Source organism: Solanum pennellii, chromosome 4 (assembly GCF_001406875.1).
Source record: "Solanum pennellii chromosome 4, SPENNV200".
In the NCBI taxonomy this organism is placed as follows: Eukaryota; Viridiplantae; Streptophyta; class Magnoliopsida; order Solanales; family Solanaceae; genus Solanum; species Solanum pennellii.
The window spans coordinates 42,452,327-42,476,377 of record NC_028640.1 but is presented as its reverse complement, the minus strand read 5'-3'; the positions used below and the strand labels follow the sequence as shown (position 1 = coordinate 42,476,377).

Sequence of the window (24,051 nt, the reverse complement as noted above, 5' to 3'; positions counted from 1 at the left end):
TCAGAGGAAGCCATTCATGACAGAGTTTCTTTATGGGTGCAAGCAAATGTCCTTAGACTAGCAGATTATTTGGTGCTGCCTTCGAAGGATGTGATAAGACTCCTTTTGAATTATTTCTGAAAATTGATGAAAAGAGGGAATTCTTCCAGCAAAATATGGAGAAACACATAAATGGCAATAACTCCAATATCATCCCAAGGGAAGTGAGGAATTTGACTTTTAATGTGAATTTTAAAGATGGCGAACCGAGAAGTAGGGGGAGAAAAACAACTTCAAGTGATCAATGTTTAAAGTTGTAACATGGAATGTTACAATGAGAATAAAAGAAGATTAAGGACCTGTTTGGATTGGCTTTTGGCTTATGACTTATAAGCCAAAATCCATAAGTTAGGATTTCTAACTTATGGTTTTTGACTTATTTTTGTTATTTTGGCTTTAAAAATAAGTGCTTATAAGCACTTTTTAACTTTACCCAGACACTTCAAAACTGTTTAAAAGCTATTTAAGCTTAAAAGCACCTATAATAAGTCAATCCAAACATACACTAATTCGGAGCCTACTTCAACAGTGGTGTGCAGATATATACGTGCTAGTGGAAACAAATTTGACAGGAGCAGATACACAATTGATCAAACAATTGTGGTTCAACCGATGGCTGGGAGAGGTTGTAGGGAGAAGAGGGAGTATAGCAGTGCTATGGGACAGGAGAATGTGGAAAGGTGAATTGGTGGATACTTCTAGGCAAATAATCACATGAAGATTTGAAGGCATTAATACAAACTTAAGTTGGCTCCTTAGTTCAATTTATGCTGACTGTAACAAAGTCATCAGAAGGGAGTTGTGGAGGGATCTAATCAATCTAAAGAACACATGCACAGGTCCTTGGTGGGGATTTCAATGTGACAAGATACCCCACGGAGAGATCAAGTGGACAGAGGTCAACAGGGGGCTATGTCTGACTTCACAGATTGGATAAATGAAATGGAGCTAATTGACCCTCTTTTATATGGAGGATTGTACACCTGGAGAAGGGGTGAAAACCACTCGACTGCTTCTAGATTGGATAGACTTCTTTACTCTCATCATTGGGACGACTTTTCCTCACAAATCAGAGAGTCTTCTACCGAGACTAGAGTCTGATCACAATCCAGTGTTGCTACTTGCGGGAAGCTAAACTTGAAGAAATCTTATTTCAAGTTTGAATAATGGTGGACGCAATTACAAGGTTTCAAGAGAAGATAAACGATTGGTGGTGCTCCTTCTCAGTAAATGGGACCCCCTCTTTTGTCTCAGCTTCCAAACTGAAGTTACTGAAAGGAAAGTTGAAACAATGAGTAAGCGAACAGAGTCAATTTGAAACAAAAGAAGGAAGAGATACTCAATCAAATTGCTGGTTTGGAAATTCAAGAAGTTCGTTTTTCTAGGGAGTTTGATGAAGTTTCCAGGAATGAGGAGATAGCTTGAAGACAAATGTCAAGAATTCAATGGCTCAAACATGGAGACAAGAACACCAAGTACTTCCATAGGATGGCCACAGATACAAAAGAATAAACTCAATTGAAAAAGAGTTGACTGATACCGAAGGATTGGTTACAAAGATAGTTCGAGGAGAAGAAGTGCTAGAAGAAATCAAATTGTGTGCAAGCTAGACATTGAGAAGGCATATGATCATGTCAACTAAAGTTTTTGCTCAATATGATTAAAAAATGGGGTTTGGTGAGAGGTGGTTGAGATGGATTGAGGTATGTATAAAAACTATTAGGTTCTCCATTCTGATAAATGGAGAACCTACTGGTTTCTTCCCTCAGGGAGACCTGTGTCCCCTTTCCTTTTCATTATAACATGGAAGGATTCGATAGTATGATGAGGGGGGCTACTAAAAACTCATTGTTGCAAGGATTCAAAGTAGGCAGTTTCTCAAGGGTGGATATGCAGATTTATCACTTGCTTTATGCTGACGACACTATCATATTTTGTGGAGTTGAGGAAAAAATTAGAACTGTCAGAATGATATTGGTAGTCTTTGAGGTGGTCTCAGGCTTGGCAGTCAATTGGAGGAAGAATTGTATATATCCCAACAAAGAGGTTACACAATCCAGACCTTAACAAACATTTTGGGGTGCAGAATTGAAAAACTCCCAACTGTTTACCTAGGTATGCCACTTCGAAACAACCATAAAGAGCTAGTGATATTTTTTTGAAATTGGTAATTGATCATAAAGAGCTAGTGATATGGGATGGTATAATTGAAAAAAATTGAGAAGAAGCTGGCAAACTGTAAATCTCAATATCTATCCTTCGGTGGGAGAACCATAACTCTGTACTATTCCCTATGCTGGCCAAAGTGGAAGAAAGACTTGAAAAATTAAGGAGTGATTTTCTTTGGTCAGGAATCAAGGAAGGTAAAAGAAGAATACATCTTGTCAAATGGCAAATGCTTTGCTGAGTAGAAGGGGGGGGGGGGCAGGGGGGGGTTAGACCATCTCCAATCCCATTCTATTTTACTCTTCATTCTCTATATTTGGAGAGTAAAATAGAGAATTGGGTCTCCAACCACTCTCTAAAAAGCACTCTATTCTTTATTTATAGAGAGGTGAATAGTAGTTCTCCAAATTATTCACCTCTCTATTTCACTTTTTCATTATTTTAATGTTATTTCTACTATTTGCAACTAACATTTTATTTGTCATATAACGCTAAATTAAATTTCTAATGTTCGTAATTCTTATTAAATATAATATAACATCTTCAAAAATATATTATTTAGTAGATACTACCTTCATCCCGAATTAACAATATTTTAAATATATATTTTTTTAATTTTTGTCACTTTGAGAGATAATTTGATATTATTATCATTATTGATTTTCACTATGAAGAATGCACGAAATTTAAATGATAAAATGAAAATTTTAATTTAAAAATATAATACATGACATAATGATTTAAATAAAAGATAACAATACAATACATAACATAATGATCTATAAAATCACAACAATAATTAAGTAATCCGGTAGGTTATCTTTTAAGTTTAACAATATTCGAAAAAAATAGTGTATGATCTAGAGAATTGTTGTGTTTGTGATTGCGGTTGTGCTTGCTGATTTCTTTTTTCAATTATTCATAGTTGTTCTTTAAAATTTAGAATAAAATATAATTTTATACAAAATAAAGACTTTTAAAAAAATAATAGTTTTATATTACACAAAAATTATATAGGGTGATTATTTTGAAAAAAGAAAGAACTGATTATATTATGAAATTAGAAAATGAAATTGAAATAGAAATAATAATATAATATTGAGGAGAGAGAATAAGATTCTTTTTTAGAGAGTAAAATGGAGAATTGGGTTGGAGTTGATTGTCTGAAAAAATAGAAAACTATATATTTGGAGAGTAAAATAAAGTGCAGGGTTGGAGATGCCCTTAGGGTAAGAAACTTGGGGCTACACAACAAGTGCTTATTGGTAAAATGGTTGTGGAGGTTCAGAAGAGAGGATCAAGCACTTTGGAAGGAAGTTATCAGTAACAAGTACGGCCAGAATAGCCCATGGCTTTTCGATATGGTGACTATCCCTTATGGTGTCTCAGTGTAGAGAACTATCAGAAATATATAGAGTCAACTACAACACAATATTAGATACAAACTGGGGAATGGGACCAGGCTTCTTTGGATCACTGGATTTGTCTGAACTCCTTGATGTCTACCTATTCAGATATATATATCCTCAGCTCTTCTCCAGATGCAATGGTAAATTAGGTACGATCTGAACAAGGGTGGAGTTTCAGCTTCAGAAGGTTACTAAATAATCGGGAGATAGGGACAGTAGCCGAGATGCTAGAAACACTAGATGATTTCAAGGGCACATCTGGAAGTTGATATAATGATTTGGAAAAACAATCATGATGGTATGTTGTCAGTCAGCAGACTGTACAATAGGAATGTGAAGGAACTTTCCGGGGAAATCTCTGGACCATGGGAGTAAGGTATGGAAAAATAAATTTTCAACTAAAGTGAGCTGTTTCTCATGGCTAGTGGCTAAAAGGGCATGCCTAACTCATGCGAAGCTACAGAGAAGAGGCTTTGAAATAGCTTCCTGGTTTACTGTGTAATCAGACAAATGAGACTAATAATAGCCATCTATTCCTCCATTGCAAAGTCACTGCTAAATTATGAGCCATTTTTCTAAACAGAACACACACAAACTGGACAATGTCAGAACACATTGCAGACCTTTTAGTTGTTGGGTGAAAAGAGGGGGGAGTAAGAGCCAGAAAAAATGGTGGGACATGATACCCTCTTGTATATGGTGGACTATTTGGAGAGAAAAAAACAAGAGGTGTATTGAAAGTTGAAACTACCGCAGAATCAGTGCAAAAGATCAAATGGTGTTGTATGAATTCTTTCTATTTGGTGTAAAGAGGAGGATATAGAGGATGCTGTACAGATTTTAAATTTTTTCTCTGCTTTATGAGTTTAGTAGCAATTTCTTGAGTTGGTCTTTTTTGGGTCACTGATGTAAATCTTTTTGATGGTTGCCAGCATACCCTCATTGCTGAGGAATACAATTTTACCTTTATTAAAAAAAATAAAAAAATACAAAGAGATAAGCGCTAGTTAGGGTTTTTTCAAAAATTTCTGTTAGGTTTTTTCTTTAATTTTTGTAAGTATACTGGGGCAACCCCTTTCCAATTATTTTCCCTCTTTAAGGGACTGCTGCTACACTCTACAGGTTAATTCTCTTCTTCTCTTTGGTCGACTGCTGCTCTGTTTTTTTCTCTTCTCTTTGGTCACTGCTGCTCTGTTTTTTTTTCTTTCTTCGTTTTGGTGGCTGCTGCTATGTTATGTCTCTATATTTTTTTTTCCTTTGTTTTATTGTTGTTCTGTGACCGAGTTACTGTTGCTCTATTCGTAATACTATCCTCTGCTCTTTTTTCTTTTTTTGTTTTGCTGGTGCTGCTCTGTTCTGTCTCAATATTTCTTTTCCTTAGTTTTTTTGCTACTCTGTTACTGAGTTACTCTTCTATTTTGCTTGTAGTAAGTTGTATTTTCTTATTCAATGTCACAATGAAGAATAGGAGTTTGATCCTTCGTGATTTGGCCATGTATTTGCTTTATATGTTATATCTTATGAGGAGTATCGACTACCAACTTACTTTTTAATCTGGAAATATGTTACCTCTATTTAGTTATTTAATATTTTTTTATTTTATACTAAATACCGCTTTATATAGAAAAAAGTTAATGCTTCGCTTCACACTTCTCACTTCTGCGAAGCAAGCCCGTGTCGTTTTTTCTGCTTCTCGCTTCCCAAAACATCGGCTATGGTGCAAGGGACAAGGTGTTCAAGATCACTTGGTTACACAGGCCAAGGATAATGCTAAAACTGATAAGGGCGAATGGGTGAAGATTGATGATGCTCAATTGTGTAGTCCGTCATGGAAATCTATTGATTCAAATTTGATCCCATTGTTTCGACCATTCCAACGCTTTCTTTTAAACTCTATGTTTTGAATTACAAGTCATCCCCCAAATCCATTAAGTATGGCATCTAAACTGATTAAATGCTCTCAAATTGCCTTAGTTACAACCCCTCCTAATCCCATTATGATCAAATCATCCATAATTTCAATCAGACAATCTACTACTATTCTAATTTCCCATCCATGTCAAGCCATATGCTTTATTCCGCACCATTCCTTTTATGGTGTGCCTCATATTTATCATTGCAGGATATAACCAAAAACATGATATTAAAGTGTTACTACAACATGATTAATAAATACTGAAATCTTACATCTCATTCTCCTTCAACTGCAATAGACATTCATCTTTTTGTTCTTCCAGCTTGCTGCTTACGTCCTAAGTAGGAAGAAAATCAGGAAAGAACTATCATACAACAATTCAAGCTGATCCACACTTAAGAGGCAAAAAACAAACATATTACGAATTTCAGTTTCAAGAAGTGTATATTTTCCAAAGCCATGCCAACCACACAAAGATCAATCCTTGTTTATGAAATGAGCTAACAGTTTCTATCTTTGGGTTCGATAATTTATTTTCTTCCTTGTTTTAGGATTCAATGTACGGGTAGGAAGCATGGCGTTGGTAAAGAAAAAATTGTTTTTAATTCTTGGAGGATAAACAATACAAGAATTTGTCAGTATGCAGCACAACATTACTCCAACAAACATCAGAACACAATAACGAAGAGAGTGAGGCTCTCCGCACAAAGATAACCAAAACTCAGACGTTTGCACAATGCTCATGATGTCACCTTCTTTTTTTGTGAAGTAATTGATTTCACTGCTAGCATCAAGGAGACGCCAAATAGTTACAAAAGTAGTAGCTTAGCAAAAAGGACTCATGATGTCACATCTTAACTATTCAGCGTAATAACAATGAAGAGACAAATACTATGACACGCATTAAACTTAAATTGGCAAAAACATCTAGAAAAACAAAGTGTTTCCACAAAGCTAAGCAATGATTTCCTTCAGCAAGCAGCGGTGGCGCATTTGCATGTTCTTGTGAAGATAATTATTAGTTTACAATATAATTACTAAGATTTTTGCAAACTAGTATTCCCTTTGCTTCGACTTGTTTATTTGGTTTTGACTTGGCTCAGCCACGGAGTTCTAAAAAAATAAAGAAACCTTTTGAATCTTGTGGTCTTAAGATAAAGATATGTAGAATGTACTAAAATGTCCTCTGAGACATTCCTTTGAAATGACTACAAAGTAAGAGGGTGTTTGGATTGTCTTAAAAGTTGGTAAAACCTACTTTTAAGTCAGTTTTTGACTTCTGGAAGAATTTGACACATGAAATCTTAAAAATAAGTTAGGAAGTGTTTGACAAGGTAAAAATAACTTAAAATAAGTCAAAAACCAAAAGTAGGTCTCCCCCTACTTTTTATTTTTGACTTGAAATTCATTTACGTTTGACTTTTTATTTTTGATTTAAAAGCAAGTTTTTTAAGTCAATCCAAACAGTCTCTAAGACAAACAAATTTAAACGGGATTCAAAGAATACTTTTGACTAAATTTAGCTAATGGTTACGAAGTCAAGAATACAGTCAGGATAGAGACCAACACAACTTTATTCTTGAAAAAATTGTGGGATCATGAAGGCAGTTTGGGGAAAAGCATTTAATAGAGGCCAAAGCATTTAGTTAACCTAGAGTAGCTAGGTGGGGAAGTAAAATCAATCCTTGTTCATACATAGGAGCTGAGCTTTATTAATGGGTAGGCACTATATCAATCAAAAACAGAAACCTGGCCTCTGAAACCACTGCTCACTGCTCCCCTCCCCCCCTCCCCAACCCACAAAAAAGCAATGATATAGAACACCAAAGTGAAGGGCTTGTGAACTCAAAGTTTCAATCACTCTCAAACTGTTCATCAAGACTTAGTAGAAAAGAAGATGACACCCAAGACATTCTATGCAGTGTCATCAAGGAGAAAATACTTTAAACTGCAAAAACAACTAATTTAATTTTAAAGTAAAAACCATGTTGATCAAGTTTAAACAAACATTTAGAATTTCTGATTCGTATTAAAACATAATTTCAAATTTCCATTTCAGATTTAGTGACTAGGTCTTATATACCATGTAATCAATTCCTACACTAACAGATTCATCTATGACATCATCTTAATGATTAATGATTTAATATAGTGTTTCCCATCTATATATCATATATGATGCCACCAAATTCAGATAAGAGTACTGGCCTCATAATTTAATATAGTTATGTTTTTAAACAGTAGTTAGGTGCATGCATTAGCTTCTTGTGCCTGCACTTAAGTGCTGCATAAGCAAAGTACAGCTACCAACCTATGCAGCACTCAACTTCACTTTCTAAGTGAGTCACAAAAACGCCTTTAAGGCTTTAAAGAACACAGTTCTACAATTAGATTAACACTTCCGGTCATCAAAAAAATAGATTACCACTTCAACTGAAAACTCAGCAGGAACGCATAACTAGGTTAGTGATGCTACTATCTAAGAAGTTTAACCTTCTTAATCAAGTAGTCAAAATCCAGGTGCAAGAAGGTAGAACTGCTTATCACTTCCTCAGGGATGTATGCGAGCTACATCAACACACCTTTTTTCCCACCTGATCCCAAAAGGTTGTTCAATCAGATCAAGTATAGGATGTCAACGCGCGCATGCACAGCACAATCAAGGCAACCTATTGGACTGGGCATGTCACATTCTAAACCCTGAATAAGGTGGACCTGGCAAAAGAGAAAGCCAAGCACCAGCCTCAAACTATTTGCTAGGCAAGGTCAGAAAACTATTCAGAGTGATGACCTTACGCTAAATGAAACTTTTTTTTTGAGAAAAGGTAACTTGTATTATAAACAAAGGAATACTCGGGACGTAATCCACTAATACTTATAATCAGAAATATAGAAGTGTTGTTGTTTTCCTATGAACTCCTTAAAAATCATATCATATATATGTATATATAAAAGAGAACCTTAGGCCCGCCTACGTGGCGCCACTACAAACCAGAATTCACTTTTAATTTATTTATTTACAAAACTAGCTTTCCCCTATCATGAAAAGTTGGGACATTAACAAAAAGTTGTGACTTTTATGAAAACTTCGACTTTTATGAAAAATTCTGACTTTTATGAAAAGTTGTGACTTGTATGAAAAGTTGCGACTTTAATGAAGAGTTGCGACTTTTATGAAAAATTGTGACTTTTATTAAAGGTTGTGACCGTTTTGAACAGTTGAAACTTTTCTAAATAGTTGTAACCTTTCTGATAAGGAACAATAAATATTTGTTCATACTACCATTTGTTGTCATTTGTTGTCTATAGATAGAGAGATTTCCTCTCATTTCAAAACAATGAAAATTCTGAAGCTCTTCTTCGTTTTTAGTATTAAATATTTGAGTATTTTACTCATGTTGAGCGGCACAGTGACACCACTTTTATGTAAGATAATATAGTAATTTAGCTTTAGTGACTGATAGGTTTTGTGTATTTTTCTTTTTATACTCTGTGATATTAAATTCCCGTGCAAAGCGCGGGTAATTTTACTGGTTCTAAGATACTAGGGGTATCCTCATGTTCATGAGGATATTCATGTTTACACCAAAAATAGGAAAGAGCTAAACAATTCAGCTTCATCTTCTCCATAGAGCAGCTCTTGTTTTAAAAACAACGCTGATTCCTTTCCGGCCAAATAGTCCACCAAATGCAGGCCGGGACAATCTTCTATCTCTCCCTGTGTGCCGACTAATTTCCACTAAATGAAACTGTTAACACCCTAAATACTTGGACAAATGGTTTCCTTGATGCACCTGCATTCAGGCAGTCAAGCAGCATACCCAATTCCACATGGAGAATTTACTGTAATGGAGTTGGAAATTATGGGGGAATGGACACTCGTCAAACTAGTGTGTCCAGCATGAGTAGAGACGGATTGACACAATGCTACGCAAATAAAAAATTCTTCTATCCCTTCTTCTTTACACCAAAAATAAAAAGTAGTCAAGCAGGTTCTTCTATCGCTTCTTCTTTACACCAAAAATAAAATGTAGTCAAGCAGTTCCATTCGACTTTCTCTATTGAATTTGCTTTGTTATCATAGCATCTGCTATTTCTTTCTTTCCAAATACACCACCAAATGCATGATGGTATTATACTCCACTTTTTCTTAGATTTTCTCCCCCTCTGCTGATCCAACAACTAAGTAGATCTGTTGTATACTCAGGCATAATCCATTATGTATGTGTTAACCCAAATAAAAGGTTCCACAATTGTGTTGTCACTTTACAATGGAGGAACAGATGGTTGTTTATTTCCTCAGCCTCATTATAGAGAGAGTACCAAGAGGCAATATAGAAACCCCTCCTTTTCAGTTTCTCATGAGTGGAACATGCTCTTCTGGTAACCAACCAAGAGAAACACTTTACCTTGGTTAGCACCTTGTTCCTCCAAATCTACTTCCAAGGACAAGCTTGCCACCTAGATGCTCCTTCACCTCCAAACCCATGGCAGGGCCCCACGCAAATCAAATTTGAGGAGTCACTAGAAAGACGAACGGAGCTACGCCAATAAAATTTGAGGAGTCACCGGAAAGACACGATGCTATGCAACACAGATATGAGAAAGTAGTTCAAAAAAATCCACGGTACTGCAAATTAAATATAAGAAGGTATTCATGGAGATGCACGGTGCTATGCAGATCAAATATGAGAAAGTAGTCATCGAAAAGATGCACGGTGCTACGCAAATTGGATATAATATGAGAAAGTAGTCACTCAAAAGATGTCATGGTGCTACACAAATCATATATGAAAAAGTAGTCACCAGAAAGATAGCAAAGTACTATGCAAATCGAATATAAGAAAGTAGTCACTGAGAAAATAGCCCGATACTTTTTTAAAAAAAAATTGATAAAGAAAATGGCGCGATACTACCCAAATTAGATATGAGAAAATAGTCACTGAAAAGATACACTGCGACCGAACTTTTGCTAACAGAATTATTGGTTAGACGGTCGGCATATATAGGTAATAGCCGCCCGCTGGCAGCGGAAGTTCTTTTTCTATTTATACAAGATCGTAGAGGCTATGATACCACATGACGAATACGCAAGAAGAATATTATTGAATTGTGTATCTACATATTTACATAGAGACCATTTTATAGACACTGCAATATAATCCATGATCAAGTAGGAAACTATATATTACATTCCCATTTCTTTTATTTTTATAAAGGTAATGTTGTATGAGTAAGCATTAAGGATATGCTGGAGACCTCCAAAAAATGGTTTCCAACAAGAGAAAAAACAAAAAGGCTAATAGATTACAAAGAGCCTATAAAATCCAAAATTTATGCAGGTTCTTCTATCCCTTCTTCTTTACACCAAAAATAAAATGTAGTCAAGCAGTTCCATTCGACTTTCTCGATTGCATTTGCTTTGTTATCATAGCATCTGCTATTTCTTTCTTTCCAAATACACCACCAAATGCATGATAGTATTATACTCCACTTTTTCTTAGATTTTCTCCCCCCTCTGCTGATCCAACAACTAAGTAGATCTGTTGTATACTCAGGCATAATCCATTATGTATGTGTTAGTCCCAAATAAAAGGTTCCACAATTGTGTTGTCACTTTACAATGGAGGAACAGATGGTTGTTGGTTTCCTCAGCCTCATTATAGAGAGAGCACCAAGAGGCAATATAGAAACCCCTCCTTTTCAGTTTCTCATGAGTGGAACATGCTCTTCTGGAAACCAACCAAAGAAACACTTTACCTTGGTTGGCACCTTGTTCCTCCAAATCTGCTTCCAGGGACAAGCTTGCCACCTGGATGCTCCTTCACCTCCTTAATATATAGCTTGTTAACAGAAAGTCTTCCATCTCTAGAGTGTTTCCATATGATAGAATCTTTATCTGCTGATAACCCATTAAAACCATTGAGAACATGTAATACTTCAGCCACTCTCCCAATCTCCCAGTCATTTAAGTGCCTTCTAAACACAATATTCCTACAGTGAGTAGACCATACATCAGCCACTGTTTTTTCCAGAATGGTACACAAGGAGAATAGGTCAGGAAATAAGACCATCAGTGCCTCATTTCCATTCCAATTCTCTTTCTAGAATAGGATTTTCGTCCCATTTCCTACCTTGTAGACTATGTTTCTACTTAGATCAGGCCACAAATTTCTTATTGTTCTCCAAGCTGACACCCCATAAGTGCTATTTACAGAGTTGGAGACCCAATTTCCATTCAACCCATATTTGTTGGCTATCACCTCCCTCCACAGTGCTTCTTCCTCAGTGTTGAACCTCCGTAGCCATTTTGACAAGAGACATCTATCTGCAGCCCCAAGTTTCTGATTCCAAGTCCACCTGATTGTTTATGTAACTGTGCATTCTACCACATGACTAAATGCAAACCCTCCCTTCTTTACCCCTTTCCACAAGAAATCTCTTCTTAGTTTGTCAAGTCTTTCTTTCACTTTAGTAGGCATAGGGAATAAAGACACAACATAAGTTGGAAGAGAGTCCAACACAGAGTTTATTAAAGTGACTCTCCCTCCCAAAGAGATATACTGAACTTTCCAATTGGCCAATTTCTTCTCTCTTTTCAATTATGCCGTCCCAAATTTCTAGCTCTTTATGATGTGCCCAAATGGCATACCCAAGTTTCTGATTCAAAGTCCACCAGATTGTTTATGTAACTGTGCATTCTACCACATGACTAAATGCAAACCCTCCCTTCTTTACCCCTGTCCACAAGAAATCTCTTCTTAGTTTGTCAAGTCTTTCTTTCACTTTAGTAGGCATAGGGAATAAAGACATAACATAAGTTGGAAGAGAGTCCAACACAGAGTTTATTAAAGTGACTCTCCCTCCCAAAGAGATATACTGAACTTTCAATCAGTCAATTTCTTCTCTCTCTTTTCAATTATGCCGTCCCAAATTTCTAGCTCTTTATGATGTGCCCAAATGGCATAGCCAAGTAAGTAGTGGGAAGATATTCTACTTTACACCCCAATATCCTCGCTAGGCTCTGAAGTTGAGTGACTTCTTTAATAGGAAAGATGCTGCTTTTCCTCCAATTTACTGAGAAACCCGAGACTGCTTCAAAAACCACCAAAGTCATTCTTATAATGGCAACCTGTTCAGCCTTGGCTTCACAGAAAATAATTGTGTCATCTGCATAAAGCAGATGCAACATCTGCATTTCCCTTCCTGAATAGTTGCAAATCTTGAAGCCTTTTAACCAATTGTTTTGGGTAGCTACTCTCATCATACTATTATAGCCCTCCATGGCTAGGATGAAAAGGAAAGGAGAGAGTGAGTCTCCCTGCCTTGGACCCCTTTCTGACGGGGAAAAACCAACAGGTTTTCCATTAACTAAAATGGAGAACTTAACAGTTTTCATGCAATAATCGATCCACTTCAGCCATTTATCCCCAAAACCCATTTGTTTTAGAATCATTATTAGGAAGCCCCAATTGACATGATCATAAGCCTTCTCTATGTCCAGCTTGCACATAATTCCTGGATCATCTCCTTCGACTCTGGTGTCCACACACTCACTTGCTATAAGTGCTGCATATTCCTATTTCTATTCCTACTACTATTCCTAGTCCTATTCTAAGTAGGATTGTATATACATATTTCTATTCTAACAAGAGGGAAGCAAAGTCAAACGGAATGGGGTATTTCTTCATTAGTTATCATGTGAGTGAGATGAAAAGAACGAAATTGGGGAGCATTTGAAGTTGTCTAGGATTTTGTAATTTTGCAAAGTAGCCTCTTGATTTTAGTTTCTTTTTGGCAAACCCATGAGGTCCCCAATTATATGGAGAAGATTGGGTTTCTTTGTTAGAGAACCATATTTTGGTATATAGGTTCTCCACTTTATGGCATACAGCTTGTATACAGGGTTTCCCCTTCATTAATAAAATTATTTACCTTATCAAAAAATATAGTTACAGATTTGCAGAAATTTTGGTGTTAGACATTATGTTGGCTTAGGTGGTGCTATGTTGACATTTGATATCTGACAGTATCTTGGATGTTTAGTTAGTACTTATGGTTTGTGGAATGTGTGTTTTGGTTTGAAGTTATCTTTTACAATTGTATCCAATTCGTAATTTCCACCTAACTTTGAAAGTTTTATGTGTTCCCATATATATGTCTAATACAACTACTGTATCTGTATCTGCATTAATTCGACTTAGAGATACACTACGGGAGGTTAAAGGCAAAATTCTGCATAATATTTGACTTTATATCACATTTGGCTTTATATCACAGATCTAGTCGCATTTCCAGCTTATCCTATCATAATTGTCTTCTTTTCACATGAAAGAAAAGCTATGATGGTACCTAGTAGTTAAGCCAGCTGGAGGCAGATGAAGAACATTAGAAGACGAACTATGTAACAAGCAGAACGATAGAACCTTCATCAAACAATACAGGAAGACTCTGTAAGAGAGACCTAACATCTCCTACCAAACCAAAAACACAAAGTTAGAGGGAATTGCTTGATGATGATAGATAAGAGACAAAGCCTTTTCAACCTTTTACTGTGTGTTTTTCAGGGAAGTCCTTAAAAAATACAAAATTTACTCAGATTTTCTTCATTGGTCTCCACAAACTACACAAAATAATATAATGCGTAGGATAAGGCTAAGAGCAAATGACCACTGTCGACTTGAAAAAGAAGGACACATATACAAATACTTGCCAACCCTTCAGAAGATAGGTCTTCTCAGAACAGTAAATTTTCAGACCTTAATTGCATCTTGAAACTTGTTCGAAAGATCCAGCCTCAGATTTTGACCCTCGGATGACACCCGTTTGCATTCTTCCTGCAAATTACAGAAAGCAGACAACTTAACGTCATAGAAACTTAGAATCAAGGGAAATACACAAAAAAACAACATAAACTGCAGAGTAATAATATATTATTAATTCATCACCTATAAGCGAAGCAAAAAGTGTAAAAAGACAATATAGCAACAGCCTGCTATGTAATGTAGGTGGCATAGCAATGAAACATACAAACAACCAATAAACACGCCTCATAAAAAGCCATGACTTCATCCCAGAATAAATGGCACGATAACACAACTTCCACTCTACTTGACACAGATTTTATCCATCAAAATATGAAAATTGAGAAAAAGGCCATCCTTATGGAAAAAGGGAGTTATAATGAGCGTTCAAGAATTTCAAGACGTAAATGATAACAACCTTGAGAACTGAAAATCAAACAAGTTACAAACTTAAAAAAAATATATGAAAAAAGGACTGGCCATCTCTAATGTCATCTAATTAAAAGATGATAATCTAGATAACAGTCAATTAGAGCACTCACTGTTAAATGGAAATTGGGGACACTAACTATGACAAGAAGAGAGACGGCCAATTAATGACAATAACCCTGTTGAACTGTATTTATCATCTCAACCTAATTCAGGAAAGCAGTCTGACATTGGGCTGTATGCTTAGTTACTAGTATTCACTGTTACAAATAACAACTCAGAAAATTTCTTTGGACTTGGGCTTCTAGACAGCAAGTTGTTAAGGAGAAAAAAGGTAACAGAGACTTTAAGATGACAAACTAATGTCAGAGTATGTGCCAAAGGAATTGTATACGCTAAGTAAAAGAGCAAGTCATTGATGCTCTTGGCAATTACTAAATTACTAGGACTAAGATCCACCAATTAAATGGTGTATGTCCACCTAAGAAGAGATTCCTCTTGTACCACTAAGGCTGGATGTGAGGTTTTGGTGCAGCAATTCCTTGCATAGGGGCTAAGAATATACAGAAACTTTATTGAATATGGAATAGACCTTACCATTAATACTTTGTTTTGGCGCTGCAACTCACGGCACAATGACTCCAGTTTATCCCGAACAGCAATAGCTGAATTAAATGAACGAAAGATGTCAGTAGTTCTTATGCCAGTTCATAAGCAGGCGCCTTGGTGGGTTGGTTTTGCCTCCAACAAGGTACATGTTCTTCAAAACCTATCCGCTTTAGAGCACCAAACAAGTCTCCCAAATGTGAAATAAACCATAAAATGTGGAACCAAGAATAAAGATTTCTATTGAATTGCAAAATAGAAAAAACTTTTAGTCTACAGACTATGTATCTGCATGATAGCTAAATTAAAAGAAATGCTCCCGGTGTTACCTCTGTGGTGAACTGGCAGAGACAATTAGCCATCTTTAATTACACTGTAAATGGGAAGATTAACTGTAGAACATCTTTATCAACCTAAGGTAAAATAGATTAATAATGCCCAGAAGCATTAAAGATGTCTTAACATGATGGAATAGAGATGGAATTCAGCCATGAAGGAGGAGTGATGGAAGATTGTCACGGATTGTACTTGGTGGTATATTTGGGCAGAAAGGAACAAGATATTTTTCGAGAATTAGCAATCCATTCCATCACCTTTCTGGGTATAGTCGATCTTCTCATCATCCTACAAAACTCCTTCTTCCCAGATGCCATCAAGTGATATTGAATGACTTCAAGCCAGCATTGAAATATATTATATCTTCCTTCTTTCTTGATCTGATATGATACTTCACAAAAACTGGTTAAGAAAAGAAAAGGTGGCTGTCACAGAAGGTGGCAGCTAGGTGAACAAGAAAGATGCGTACAATCTCTGGGAAATTTCACCGGAGAAGGGTGATTCCCCTAATAGGAAGCAGGAGAGAGAAATGTCTCTGTGGATGTGCTTGGGGGCTTTTTTATATGTGTTGATATATTGTAATGCTGCTTGTTATTAAAAGAGTACTGCAACCTTAATAACTACTCCTAGTGATGTGCTTAATTACATTCACAATTTCACAGATATAATTCTGGTCATTCAAAGTTTTGTTACTATCAAATTTCTTTGTAAACAGAATGGGTCGGGGAGAGAGAGGCTTAAGATAAAGGAGACCCTCTGTCCCCTTTACTCTCTATCTTGGCTATGGAAGGTCTGGACAGTTTAATGAGAGTTGCTACTCAGAATAAGTGGATAAGGGGCTTCTCTATCAAAACAGGGTGAATGATACAATGGAACTGACACATTTTTTGTATGCAGATGACACAGTGGTATTCTGTGAAGCAGAGCAGGAACAAATTTGCTACTAAAGAGTGATCTTGGTTGTTTTTGAAGCTTTCTCAGGACTCAAAGTTAATTCAAGAAAGAGTAGTAATTTTCCAATAAAGGAGGTGCAGCAGATTGCGACTCTCGCAAATATTTGAAGTGCAAGACAGAAGAGTTGCCTACAGTCTACCTAGGCATGCCCTTGGGCTTCAAGCACAAACCAGGAAAAATTTGGGATGGCAAAATTGAGAAATCTGAGAAGAAATTGGCTATATTTTTTGAACTTAGTAACTTTTTATTATATCACAAAACAGTACAAGGGTCGTACTGTAACCTTATATTACAAGTGTACTCCTGATTTCACTTCTCTACATCTAAATTGAGCCTAACACATTAATAATAGAGACAGTGTCATTAGAGTATAACTGATTACACCAAAAGACTAAAAGTAACATGAAGTTTAGTTTAACTTTCTGCACATTGTTCTCGATGCTCTCAAAACATCTTGAATTCCTTTCTTTCCAAACAACCCACAAGATAGCCCCTGTGATAATTCTCCATCTACCTCTGTCCTTAACATGTACACCCGCTTCTTCCCAGCAAAGTAATGCCTCAGCCACCATCCTACGCATTGTCCAGGAGAGTGCCTTTGAGGCTTAGGAATATTCTCCACAGATGATGGGAGTACTTGCAATGTAAAAAATAGATGGTTAACAGTTTCTGATGTTTCACCACATAGAAAGCACCTAGAACACAAGGTTTTTCCCCCTCTTCATAACATTGTCCTGTGTAAGGACTGCTTCCTTAGCCATTGACCAGACAATAAAGGAGACTTTGTGAGGGATTTTGCTCTTCCATATTTGCTTCCAAGGCCAACTTGAGCACTGGTGATCTGTCTGATCCATCAACTTGTCGGATTTGTTGACTTTGAACACTCCCTTGTCATCTCCTGTCCACCAAAATTTATCCTCACTTAGCTGTAGTCAAGTGAAAGTGTTCACAATGTTTAAAAATTCAGCAACTCTCACTATTTCACTATCATTAAGGATTCTTCTAAAAATGAAATTCCATCGTTGTAGTGACCATAGATCTGCTATAGTGCTTTGTTGAAACATGATTAGGTTGTAGATGTCTGGAAAGAGATCTTCCATGTTGCCTCTCTCATGCCAAATGTCCTTCCAAAATCTGGTGTTATTCCCATCCATTACTTTTGCCTTTGACTTACTTTTAACTTCATTCCACAAGCTTCTGATAGACCTCCAGAGGCTAACACCATACGGAGCGCACTTCTTTAGTTATCCAGTTGTCCTCTTCTTCATATTTGGCTCTAATTACTTTCCTCCATAGCATCTGGTTGTTGTTTGCATACTTCCACAACCACTTCATACTAAGAGCCTTGCTTTGTAATTTCAAATTCTTTATTCCTAGACCTCCATTTCCTTGCTTGTCATGACTTCTTCCCATTTAACCAAATGAAAACTTTTCTTTTCTTTGTTGCCTTACCAGGAAAAATTCCTCCTCATACGACCCAACCCCTTAATGACCCCTGGTGGGATAGGAAACATGGACATCATATAGGTTGGCAAAGCATCAAGTACTGAGTAAATGAGGGTCAGTCTACCCCCCTTTGATAAGTACTGAGACTTCCACTTGGCCAATTTCTTCTCACACTTCTCGATCACACTATTTCATATGTCTATGGACTTGGATTAGGCCCCCAAAGGCATTCCCAAGTATATAGTAGGCAGAACTCCTATTTCACAGCCCAGAGTTGATGCTAAACAACTCATGTTGCTTATTTCATTTATAGGATACATCATACTCCTCCTCCAATCTATATGCAAACCAGAAATAGCTTCAAATAAGACCAGTATCACTCTTAGATACTTTAGTTGTTCTTCCACAGCATCGCAGAAAATCAAGGTATCATCTGCATACTGCAAGTGTGTGACTTTCTAGTCTCTCAGTACCTTCTCTGGCAACATCAAAACCCCTTAACCATCCTCTCAAGTTAGCAGTTTTTATCATGTTGTTTAAACCCTCCATAGTGATCAGGAATAAAAAATGTGACAAGGGATCCCCTTGTCTGAGACCTCTTTGGGTTTGAAAGAAACCTTCAGGGATACCATTGATGAGTACTAAGAATCTTACAGTTGATATGCAAATCTTTATCCAGTTCAACCATTTCTGCCCAAAACCTATCAGATTCAACATCTTCAATAGGTATTTCCAGTTAACATGGTCATAAGCTTTCTATATATCCAACTTGCAAAGGACACCTGGCTTCTTTTGGCTATTTCTGGAATCAACTTCTTTATTTGCACTCAAAACTGCATCCATTATCTGTCGCCCTATAACAAAAGCCATTTGTTGTGTGTCTACCAAACTTGTCCACCACCCTTTTCAGCCTCTCGGTAAGAACTTTGGAGATAAGTTTGTAGATGCTACGAATTAGATTAATTGGCCTGAAGTCACGCAACTCCTTGGCACCTTTCTTTATGGGTATAAGAGCTATAAAAGTTGCATTGAAACTCTTCTCAAAAACTTCATGTTCATAGAAGTTTTGAAAGGTGTCCATGATGTCTTGCTTTACCACATCCCAACATTTAATTAAAAAACCCATAGTAAAACCATCTGGACCTGCTGCTTTGTTGATAGCAGACAACTTCAAACATCTCAATACTTCACTTTCCTCAAAGTTGCTTTGAAGAGCTTGAGTATCTTCTTCTGTTAGGACAGGACATTGCACATTTATGTACTAAGGTCTCCACTGGGATGATTCCTTATACAACCTTTTATAATGTTCAACAATTTCCCCTTTAATTCTGCTTGGCTCTTGATTCAGTTCTCCATGTATCATAAGCTGATCAATGTTGTTGTATCTCCTATGTGCATTTGCTACCTTGTGAAAGAATTTAGTATTCTTATCACCATTCTTCAGCCATAGAGCCCTTGATTTTTGTCTCCGGGAGATCTCCTCCTTTTTTATCAACTCTTCATATTTCAACATCAATTCAGATTTTTTGGCAGACTCCTCATTAGTAAGGTCTGTCTACCCTCTCAGCTTCTAGATCAGCCAGCTGTTCAAGCAATTTCTCCTATGTATACCCAAATTTTCCTCCATTCTTTAAGTTTAGTCTTCAGAGCTTTTAGTTTGCAAGCCAATCTATAATCAGGTTTCCCTGTGAAGTTGAAAGAAGACCACCATTCTCCGACTCTGTCAATGAAGCCCTCAGATTCTAACCACCAATTTTCGAATTTGAAGTAACTTTTGTTCCTTTCCCAAGACCCCCCCTAATAAGGCTATAGGAATATGATCTGAAATCAACCTTTGAAGTGGAATTTGTTTCAAATTTTGGAACATGTTATCTCTAGGAGGAAAAGTTTAACAAATCAACTCAGTACTGGACTCTCTATCCACATATATGATGTCCCTTTTCCCTATTCCTAGTAAGGTTGTCAAGTCTATAGATGCTCTAAGAAGAAATTTCTTTTGAAAGGAAATAAGATAGAAAAGGGCGTCAACTTGGTTAAATGGCCTATAGCACAACAAGGTAGGAAAAGTGGGGCACCAGGAGTTAGGAACTTAAAGCTTCATAACAAGAGCCTACTTCCAAAAAGGTTCTGGAAATATGTTCAGGAAGAGAGCTTTGTGGAAGGAAACTTTTTTTGGGTTTCCCACCCGATATCATGTACTCACATTGGAGCCCGACTAAATCAGAATTCGCGCCGGGAAGTCCCACATTGAGGGGTAAAGCACTCCTAACAAAGGCGACTCCGCACCCAGATCTGTGGAGAAAGTAAATACATCACAAATAGGGAAGCAGGATCACTGGTGTACAAGTGAAGTTATTGACACTCACGGCGTTAGGATGTGGAGGACCATCAGCAACTTATGGATGACTCTCGCAAGCAGCTTAACTATTATTGTGGGCAGAGGAAATAAAACTATGTTCTGGACAGATGATTGGTGTGGCAATGGGATTTTAAGGGACTTGTTCCCTGGTCTTCTCTCAATATGCACAAAACCTAATAGCAAGATAGAGGAGATGTGCTCTCCCCAAGGTTGGAACCTAGTATTCAAAAGGATGTTTAATGATTGGGAGATTGATAAGTAGTGGAGCTCGTGAGCTTTTGATTGGTGGATTACATGGTACTACTCTAGAGCCAGATAAATTAACATGGAGACATCACAATGACGGGATGTTTTCTGTGAAAAATTGGGGACATAGAGGAAGTGCAGGAAGATCCACAAGACTTTGGAGTACAATATGGAAACGTGTGGTCCCTACCAGGTGAAGTGCTTCACTTGGCTGGTTGCTAGAAAGAGTTGTCTGACTCGTGACGCAATGCAGAAGAGAGGCATCAATATAGCATCTAGACTCTCCTTCGAAAAAAGACTCTGGAGACTTAACAAGCACCTATTCATGCACTGTAAGGTTACAGGAGGTGTGGGCTTTATTTACTAGCATAGTCAATGAATACTGGACTATGCCAGAACACACTTCTGACCGCTTAAGTTGTTGGATAAAAAGAGGAGGCTGTAAGACTCAGAAAAGATGGTGGAAAACATTTCCAGCGTGCATTTGGTGGACTATATGAAAGGAAAGGAATCAAAGAATTTTTTAAGGAAAGGAGTGTACAATACAGAAGATCAAATGGAAAGTAATTACAACTCTAGGCTTTTGGTGTAAAGAATAGGATATAGAAGATATAGAAAAGGAGATCCAATTAGTGGACTTGATAGGATCTTTGTAAGTATTTGTTTAATTTCCGTATAAAAAAGGATATTTTTATTTTTCTTTTCTTGTAATCTGCATAACCATGAATGCTTAGGAATACAAAAGGTTACCAGTTTCCAAAAAATAGAAAAGAATGGGTCAGGGATGAGTTAAAGGGTGGTTTTGTAAAGTCACTCAATCGAGTATTTAAAATTGGGGATGGTTCATTTGTTTCTAACCTCATCACATGTCGCTGTCAAAACTAAAGGGAAATCAGTATAGAAGTAGAACTCGAGGGTATATTGAACCTAAAGTATAACGAGAGCGGTATATTTAGTCCAAAAGTATAACGAGAGGTATATTTAAACTATTCTAATAGTACAGGGGCATATTTAATGCTTTCCTATTTCTAGTTTCCTAGTCTTTCTAGTTAATCAACATCACTTACGGGAAGTCACTTGAATAAAATAATTAGCATTAGTTTAATTTAAACAATATGTGGGACAATAATTTCATCATAGTTGACCACGTATACTTGTGAGTGCATTTGGCCTCAACATGTGACATTAAAACCTGAAATTATCATCGCTTGTGAAAACAATAAAAAATTATCCATATCCAGAGGAAATGGGGAAGACGCGAATTATGATAGAAAGGAAGCCTGAAACTGAAAAAATAGCAAAATTAGGATTATAACAAGACACCTGAATCTCTTTCTGCAAGAACCTGCTGATACTTCAAAGTGAATTCCAAAAACTCTTTTTCAGACTTAAAGGTACGTTTTACCATCTTCCGTTTGGTTTCAGAGGCATCCTAACACATGAATATAACCAAAAGAGTGAAGTTACAAAACATTCAGAAAAAAAGGGAACCTGCACATAGCTTGATATAAGAAACAACATCCTAAAATTTTATAGCAAGAAAAGAAACAGAAAACACAAAACTCATTTTTTTTGTTAGTAATGGGGAAATAAAAAAGAAAAAGCAGCAAAGACGCACCCTAGGACAGCTAGATTGTTTCTTCATACTAATTTCCAGCCAAATGACTAGAAGTGTGAACCCTAGTAATACAGTACTAATCCTCAAAAAGAAGTGTGAACCCTAGTAATAATGGAGGAATATTGCAGTTCATTTTAAGACTAGCTTAGGGAGTTGGTGGAACTAAAGCACATAAACCACCTGATGGTAACTACTAAGATGGAAAGTTACTAACAGGCAATAAAATGAGTAACTGATACTTGCAACATATTGAAATAGTAAGTACGTAATATAAGAGTAGCGAACATGATTACTGTTTATAGCGACACTAACTATGCATGTTTAACTATTGAACTCTGGATTTTTGAAGGATTGTTTGTATACTAAGATCTCATTTATAGCATCTCTTGCGGCACCATTTCTAAATTCTCCAAGAATCATCTCTTGATTCCCTTCACTTGAGAATTGTTACATATTCTTTGATGAGTACTACAATAGCTGACATTTGAGTTTTCTTTGTCAACGAATTCCTTAATTTTATTTGCAATATCAACCCATCCCACATCCTCTGTGATTACAGAAATGATCATGACGTCCTTCTAACCTTTGATAGAAACAATCCTAGCATACCTCAGAATGCTGAAGTTTTGAAAAATATAATAGGACAATGTTCTACATTCCTCCATCTTCCGCATATTTTCCCCTTCAGATGCAAGTCTGAGGCACTTGCAAGAAACTTGGGAATATTGAATCTCAAAATTGATTCTACAGAGTTCTTACTACTTTGAAGATATTCTTCTACCTGAATATAAGCAAGGAAGCAGTAGGATCTAGATTCAAACATGCTTTAGTTTTCTCTTCTGTTTTTCATGGTGGAATGTCTTGATAGCAGCACCAGAGTGAGAGTTTGTACTACTTTTTTGTTTGACGATGGTGTCCAAGTAAGTTTGTGCACAACTCGATTATTTCACCGGATACTTTCTACCTGCCGAATAACTCTATTCACCAACTTATGCAAATGTGAAGTATGAGAAATATAGGAAAAAAATATTATTGAATTGTTGTTTTGTCTACATTATTACACGAGACCCTATTTATAGACCCTAGAATACGATCCTTTACCAAATAGGATACTATTTAATATTCCTATTCTTATTCTAATCGGATTGTACAAACATATTCCTATTCTAATAGGATTGTATAAACATATTCCTATTCTAATAGGATTGTATAAACCTATTCCTATTCTAATAGGATTGTATAAACCTATTCCTATTCCAATAGGATTATATAAACTGATTTCTATTCTAACACTCCCCCTCAAGCTAGTGCATACAATTCATGTACCTAACTTGTTACAAATGTAATTAACACAAGGACCGATGAGGGACTTGGTAAGATATCCGCAAATTGATCAAACGACTTCACAAAATTGACAGTCACGTCAATCTCAAATGTGCTTGTCTTCTCATCAAATACTGGATTTGATGCATAATGTCAGTAAACACAGAGATAAAATTCCAGTGTTTAACTTCCCAAACTAAAAAACCTGCAAAGACTAAACCCAACTGCTGTTCGGAACCTAAAACAGGATCTTGCTGACCGTTCAAATCAACCACCAAGATGTCAGGAAGACATAATCCAAATTTTAGCCCGATCCAACGGTTGCTGGTCAGAGAAAAAGACTGCAGCAAAAGAACCATTTTTCTTCTCTCTTCTCTCTAGTTGAAAGCCCTCTAAAAGAA

The 24,051-nt window shown here is 36.6% G+C and overlaps 1 protein-coding gene across 2 annotated transcripts in view; it reads right to left on the bottom strand.

Annotated features, from left to right (window-relative positions):
- LOC107015538 (beta-taxilin) overlaps nucleotides 1-24,051 on the bottom strand; it is a 40,546-nt gene that overhangs the window by 9,012 nt on the left and 7,483 nt on the right. For both annotated transcript variants that reach the window (XM_015215850.2, XM_015215851.2), the window contains exons 3-6: nucleotides 22,033-22,141; nucleotides 15,360-15,427; nucleotides 14,289-14,366; nucleotides 5,802-5,866 (exon numbers count right to left, since the gene is read on the bottom strand). In XM_015215850.2, the coding sequence (XP_015071336.1) occupies nucleotides 5,802-5,866; nucleotides 14,289-14,366; nucleotides 15,360-15,427; nucleotides 22,033-22,141 (320 nt within the window). The remainder of the gene's footprint in view (nucleotides 1-5,801; nucleotides 5,867-14,288; nucleotides 14,367-15,359; nucleotides 15,428-22,032; nucleotides 22,142-24,051) is intronic.